The sequence below is a fragment of the Simochromis diagramma genome, unplaced genomic scaffold, assembly GCF_900408965.1.
Source record: "Simochromis diagramma unplaced genomic scaffold, fSimDia1.1 OVJJ01000510.1, whole genome shotgun sequence".
Classification (NCBI taxonomy): Eukaryota; Metazoa; Chordata; class Actinopteri; order Cichliformes; family Cichlidae; genus Simochromis; species Simochromis diagramma.
Window position 1 is genome coordinate 3207314 of NW_024387326.1, and position 7279 is coordinate 3214592.

At 41.6% G+C, this 7279-nt stretch overlaps 1 protein-coding gene across 2 annotated transcripts in view; it reads right to left on the reverse strand.

Moving 5' to 3' along the window:
- The window catches only part of ap5z1 (adaptor related protein complex 5 subunit zeta 1), a 9465-nt gene extending 2585 nt beyond the window's left edge, over positions 1-6880 (reverse strand). The window contains exons 1-9 of one of the 2 annotated variants that reach the window (XM_040006053.1): positions 6742-6880; positions 6286-6423; positions 5293-5473; positions 4888-5038; positions 4424-4536; positions 4075-4240; positions 3761-3814; positions 1349-1489; positions 1213-1250 (exon numbers count right to left, since the gene is read on the reverse strand). In XM_040006053.1, coding sequence (XP_039861987.1) covers positions 1213-1250; positions 1349-1489; positions 3761-3814; positions 4075-4240; positions 4424-4536; positions 4888-5038; positions 5293-5473; positions 6286-6423; positions 6742-6782 — 1023 coding nt within the window. In that variant the 5' untranslated portion in view covers positions 6783-6880. The remainder of the gene's footprint in view (positions 1-1212; positions 1251-1348; positions 1490-3760; positions 3815-4074; positions 4241-4423; positions 4537-4887; positions 5039-5292; positions 5474-6285; positions 6424-6741) is intronic. The other variant, XM_040006054.1, reaches the window with a different exon arrangement.
- Positions 6881-7279: the final 399 nt, after the last annotated feature.

The window sequence follows — 7279 nt, forward strand, 5'->3', positions numbered from 1 at the left end:
AATCTTGATAACACTGCAGAACTTTCTTTTGGTTAACACCAGTGGTTTCTCTAATGCAGGGGTGTCAAACATAAGGCCCTAGGGTTAGAATCGGCCTGCCGAGGAATCCAATCCAGCCCACTAGAAAATGTGAAGGAGGGCTTAGTTTTTACACGCTAACTACATTTTCGTAGCTTTTACAGCTTTTCCAACCTGATAAAAACCTCAGTCATGGCCAATCATACTGCACTAAAAAACCAAAGTAATAGATAAACATCTTAATGACAGAAGAGTTCCTCTTTTTTATTATCTACAACAGAAATGTCTTTTTTTTATAGTGGGTCTGAAGTTTAAAAAAAGATTCTCTGTACACGTCTATTCCTTAGAATTTAATCATGCTGACAGGTTTCCTCCACTTACTGCAGCTGCATTTCTCAATTGTGTCAAAAATCAGAGATGCACTGTTGAAACTGCACTTCTTTTCTCTTATATGAAGCTATCTGAGGGACTCGGTGCAGTTAAACTACACAGAGAGGGGAGTTTTCTCTGGTCTGGCCCCTTTCAGGTCAGAGTGGGCTGTGACCTCAAGGGGTGATGTCACCGCCCAGACTTGATGTCTGGTTCAGCAACATTTATCCCCAAATGAAGAATGACTGAGCACTTTATGCACTCAACAACTGTAAACAACCTCCAGAGGGATACATTCCACCTTCCCTTTGAGTCACTAATTCACATAGTTTGGCTCTTTTTTGTTTTGACATGTTTCTGTTTATTTACATTATACTGCAAATCATTCCCAAACTGTGTTACATATCCACAGAACTCAGAAAAACAAGTCAAACTGTGAGCTTGTATCAGCAAACAGCAGTGCATCTTACAACACCATTGTGTGGAAGTGTAACGCAAAGAATGTAAAATGTAATTAGGGGGTTAGGGGCAGAAAAGGACAGTGTAGATCAGCAACTGAGCCAGACTAAGCCAAGCATCCTATCTAGGTCTCCTTCTTTATGCCTGACTTCTTAAACAGAACACCAGGAGGCGCTCTTTACTACAACACAGTGAACAGGAAAAGCTACAGTTATCTACATCAACACTGTGGCTCTTAGTTTAAGTATTAAAGGAAGTCGGGCTGTTTAAGTGCCAAGTGTCTAAAAGTGATTTAAACCCCTCAGTTTTACAAACTGCACCATGAAATGTGTTTCCATAGTGATAATAAGTGATCCGCAGACTCACCGCTTTTTGCAGTTCTGTATCGGTCTTCTTGTGTGCCTCTGATGGAAAGAGAACAAATAAAGATCCGTGCATGAGGAATTCTGCTACGCGTCTCACTTTTCTCTCACCCGGTGCAATTTAATGCGCACACACTCACTGCGGTCGCTCTGTTCGATGAGGCGCTGGCAGTACTGGAAAGCCTTCTCTCTGAGACGCTCCTTTGGAGGCAGCAGTCGGCTGGAGGAGGACGTCGCCGAAACCATAGAAACTACGGACCCGTCTACCTCTGATCGGTCATCTGTGACAACGTGTAACGGCTCGGGAATTAGAGGTCGTGACCTTCTCGGTATAATGATTCGTGATTAAGGTCTATATCCAATTGCTCCGAACACATCAGGAGTCAGAGTTAAATTGTGTTTCTGATGATGTTAAGTAGAATCACTACAGGTTAGTAAAATGCCTCATGCCTCGACTGAAACCTACTGTTGCAGTCTCTAATTTCACCTCTTAGAACACACAGAAATGAAAGAAATCAACACAAATGTGCTCATATTTTTGTGATGTTAATCAAAGCTTAGTTACAGTATTCTTAAAGTGTACCATGCAAGGGATCAAAAGAAGCATTATTAGACCACATTAGCTAGTAATAACTTTGATATACACTTTCATTTTAGGAACCTTGTTTTCTTTGCTCATATTTCAGACACCAGTACTGTGAAGCAGGATTTGAGGCTCTGTAAGCTAACATCAAGTTTAACCCTTGGATTTCAATATCATGAAGGGCGTTCCCATCTTACCGGGATTCACCATCATAGCACCCACAGCACAACCTGTTCCAGGACAGATCCACATGACTACCAAAACACCACCTATTGACCCTGCTGCACAGACAGTGACAGGATCTCCCTTTTAGAGACCGTCTAAATCCCGACAAGCATCAATAAGAGACACAAATTCTCAACAGAGGGAGCATTACTCCAGTCCAGGTTTGAAAGAAAAGGGGACACTGGACTTTCACTGTTTTAGCCATAACAGATCAGCTCCCTGATAGCAACACCCTGAACCGCTGTTACATGCAGGACGGATTCATGCTTCTGTGCTGTTTACACCAAATTCTGACCATCTGAATGTTGCTGCAGAAACTGAGATGTAACCGGGCAATGTTTTCCCGATCATCTTTTGTCCGATTTTGGTGAGCATGTGTGAATTGTAACCACACTTTCCTGTTCTTAGGTGACAAGAGTGGCACTCGATACGTTCTTGTGCTGCTCCATCTCATCTGCATTTCTTCTGCATATTTTGGTTGTAACGAGTTGTTATTTGACTTCTAAGTCTTATAAACTTGAAGCGTCCTGACGATTCCGTCTTCCACAAATGACTCGATTTTCTTTTCATTTTCCTCATATTTGTATTCTTGTGGGACATTTATGGGTTTAGCCGTATCCATGTTTGCGTTTGGTCACGCCTCTTTTACATTAACCAGCTTTTAGCTTGATTTGGAAAATCTTGGCTGACTTGTCAGGCTGACGCTGCTCAGCAGAACTATGGTATAGCCAGGTAGTAAAACAGATCTCAGGGATCTGTTGAACTTTCTTTGGTAATCTGTAACTGTTTCCGTGCCAAATTATACAATTAAATTATTGCGAAAAATGTATGCCAGTTCGGAGTGATCAGAATATTAAGCTCACATAAATCCTTTACAGTTTTGGTAAAAGATTCAAAACGCCATCAGATTACAGTTTTATAATTCATCCTTACAAAAACATGTTTTGACCGTGTGGAGAAAGGCCAACCATCACTGCATGACTAAGACTAGCTTCATATTTTGTTTGTATCTTCGAGCCAGTCTGTGGGCGACACTGATTTACCCAAATCACTCATATCGGCATCTGTTTGTATCAGTGGATTCTGTATGAGGCCAACTGGACTGGATGAGTCACACTGACAATGTAAACAAAACAGTGTCTACGTTAAAACTGAACAAATTCACTTTGTTAAAAGCAAACCGATGGACTGGCCCTCTGTGCACACAGGACTCATTAAGATCTTTAGCTTTAACATGAGCTCACTACCGAGGGCTAGATGTAAGTAACCATACACGTTTGAGAAAGTGACGATTATCACTGATGACACAATGACTAATAATTGTCGGAATGCTATTATAAGAAAGCAACACAGTCAAATTAGGGTCAAAGACCACAAACATCCAAACACAGAAGTTTCAAGATGAAATTGAACTTGCCGCCCACACTTTACACAACACATGCAATGTGTGGCTGTGTGGCATTTGCAGTTCAGCATCTCACCCTTAAAAGTGGCTGCTGTCAGAGCATATCTGATCATGATTAGGACCTCATAAGAAAAATTAGGGGAAGGCAAATGACTGTGGAAAGAGGAGGTTAAAAGTCAGAGATTATGATTTCTGATTAGAGACTTGTTTGTTAGTTAAAGTTTAGAGTTGTGAGTTGATCTGTACCGCCTCCAGTTAAAGAACAGTGGGGGAGTTCAGCTTATTTAATTCTTAGAATCAGGCACATGCAGGGAAGGTTCACAACCTCTCATGTCTTACCATTTGAAAAGGAGTGGGAGTGGGAGACTGACAGGCTGAGTTGTAGCCTGTTTGCTGAAGATGATGAAAACACAGAGCAGGTCATCTGAGACTTAGTCATATGAAGCAATAACAGCCCTAATAACTCCTACCTTGAAGCAAAGGCTCCTCAAAAAATAGAATAGTCATTCTTGGAGAAGTATTATATGGCCATTCAAACACCTGCCATTTAAGCTAGTTTATAACTAATAGAAGCAAAAATGGCTCAGATGGGCAGAACTGTGGAGCTGTTTGTAAATAGAAACACATAAAAGTATTACAGCAAATGGTCATACCTGCATCTACTGTGCTGCAGCTGGAATGGTAGGTGAGAAGCCAATGACGCAGCATGGAAAAGGAGTAGACGTTCATCCACTGGTCTTCAGTGAAGCCCTGACCCACACATAGGACAGTGAAGAAATCTCCGGACACAGACCCATCCAGCTCTGCTATAGGCACCGGCTGACAGTGAGAGAAGGGAAAAAATCCACAAGCAATCCAGTTTAGCTTTACTAACTTATATATTCACTAGTTCATTACCTTCCTGGAAGAGTCACAAGCTTAATGTAATCCTATACTTGCTAATACTAATAATACTTACCTAACTTACCTAATACTTGCTCAATATGAAAATTAACTGCTCACCTGACGGGATCTGGGCCCCGTGAAGAATCCTCCAGAGGAAGTCCCGACTCCCTGCATGACGCTAGCATAACGCAGCCAATCAACAAGCTTTTTGCTTACAAGGGTCATTTGATCTGCAGACAGTCAGAATTGGAGAGAGATCTGAGTGCAACTCTCTCCAGTGCAAACAACTTAAAGCAATAAGATAAGACACATGGAGGTGAATCCAGAGGTTTCCCTTTACCCCTCATTATCACTCTTCTCCAAATTAACTGTACTTTGAAGGACTAAACAGGCTTGAAAACACAAAAATTTTCTTTATATACATTTTAATTTTATGAAATTACCAACAAACATCATAACACGGTGTGTTCTACACTGGATGAACAATTAGTTGGTGCACATAGCAGATGCAGGAAGTGATGTGGAATTATTTTTTACAACATTTGATAAAAGTCCAGATCTGTATCTGTATGTCCCGCTACCTTCGCTGAGGCACTCTGGGCTGTGTGTGAGGACGTTGTTGAGGACTGGCAGGGTGTGCATGAGCGAGTGAGTCGGCCCTTCAGACGGTCGACTCTCCAGATTGCGAAGGAGTTGAGTGCAGAGAGATGAAAGATCACCCTTGGATACAGCCTGTCAGGATTAAAAGTGTGAAAGAGGATTGCATTAGATAATGCCTTTAAAAAAGCCCAACAAGTAAGACACACACACACACAACACAAACTGGGACTGTGTTACTAAATGTCTTCTATGTTTAAAATTACAACAATACTGGCTAATTATTTTTCCAATATCCTGAGCTGCAAAAGGATGTGGTGAGTCTTTTAAATACATGTCTCACAGTAATGAAGAAGTAGGCTCAACCACACAATTTCAGTTCTGCCCACCTGTGAGAGCAGCAGACCAGCAGCGTGACTGTTCAGCTGACCGAGATTGTCCTGGTTGTAATTCAGCTCCTGACCAGTGAGGGGCAGCGTTTCTCTGAGCACAGCGGCGCTCAGCACCTGATGCTGCTCCGCAGGTGATGAGAGAAGCGCTACAAACCTCTTCTGGAGCTCTAAAGGCAGCCTTGGGTTGACGACAGCAGAAGAGAAATAAGACAACGCACTTATTTATCCCACAGTGATGCAGACCCAAGACATTTGGCTTGACTTGCTTTTTAATAATTATATTAAGCTGAGGGATAGATTTAAACATGATTACAACTTTAATTAAAAGTGTGGGAAGAAAGGGAAGCTGCTGTTTACTGTGAAAAAAAGACCACATGGAAAGTGAGAGGCTGAACTGTTGAAAACACTGCCTTTGAGAACACAGAGCAAAGGAACAGCAACTTGCAGACATAACAGCAAAATGTAAGACCTGACATTTATTCGTTTGAACTGCTGATTAGTGGAACTCTTAACTCTTAGGTGGTCACAGTGGATGAAACATAGTTTAGAGGTTGTTGCAAGCAAACAGATGACATAGGTGCTGATAAGATGATAGGCGCTGAGAGCAGAGGAGACCACGGCAGTGTGGAAATGTGGGTGTCTGATCACCGATTTCAACTCCGCCCCCAGTTTCTAGGCGTCCTGACTAAACCACAATCCCAAAGTTTTCAAAAGGAAACAGACATCATGCACAGGAAGTGCTACTGAAATTGACAATAAAAAAATGTAGTGTTTGCGTACCCTGAATCTCTGACACTAATGAGGAAGGAGTGGGAGGAGGGAGTGAAAAAAGTGGGTTTAGAGAAAGAGATAAGTAGCTTAAGTTATAAGAAATGAATACACAAAGGTGGAGATGAATCATTAAGTTTAAAATGTAGAGCAGTGAGAATGAAAACTGGTATCAGCTCATCCACGACATGAAGTATGAGAGGCGTGGGTGGGAGTTCTTACGTTCGGGTGTACTTGGTGGCAGAAAGGATGAGGTGCAGCCTCTGCAGGGAGTCCACTGTGTCGTGACCGAGCTCCTTGCCCTGAAGCATCTTCATTAATCTGCTGTAAAACTTCTGCAGCTCAGACTCCTGAATCTCTCTGCAAACGACAGAGTGCGGCTGGTTTTGATCTCTTTAAAGACCCCTGACAGATCTCACGGAAGCTAAACACTCGTTGAAAAAAATAAAAATAAAACCCTGACAGAGTTATGTGACAGCGAACACATTTCTTTCTACTCAAGTTAAAGTCGCAAACGCTTTAAAGAGCCCTGAGAAGAATGTATCTTTAAAGTGCGTTTGAATAACATGGAGACATGTTCAACATGCTAGCTAGCTTTAGTTTCAGTAGCTAAACAGATTAAAGGAAAGCGAAATGCGGGGCGAAAGAAAGAAAGCTATCCTTTCATTCTGCCCTTACCTTGCTTGTTTAATTAAACTCTCTGAAGCGTGAGAATACATTTTGAAAGAATATTATTCTGCCACATCTGTCTGAAGCGGAAGGTAAACAGTCCGTTTGCTAATCGAGTCCTGACTGGAATCACATGACCTGACTTTAGTTCCGCTAATGAACTAAAACCACTGCCGGACCCTCCCACTCCGTTTGCATTCAAACAGTTTAAAGAAAAAGTGCACGGTGGCAGGCATATAATACGGACGAACCGAATAAAAATGACTGTGCCTACAAACCTTCTTCCGAAGCATTTGAAAAGGTTCCAGGTTTTTGCGACAGTCCTTCGACTACACAATACGTTACAATCAGATGACAACGAATTTCTCAATTATAGAAGGGTAAATTTAATTCTTAATAGGTTACATTGTAACTTTTAATTTTGTTATGTCTTTATATTTAAACATTTACTTAGTTTGATACTTTTATAAATACATTTTTTCTTCTTCTCTCGCCTCTCCAGCTTTGTTCTACTAAACCTGAGCTGTCCCTTTGATGTGATGGTTTC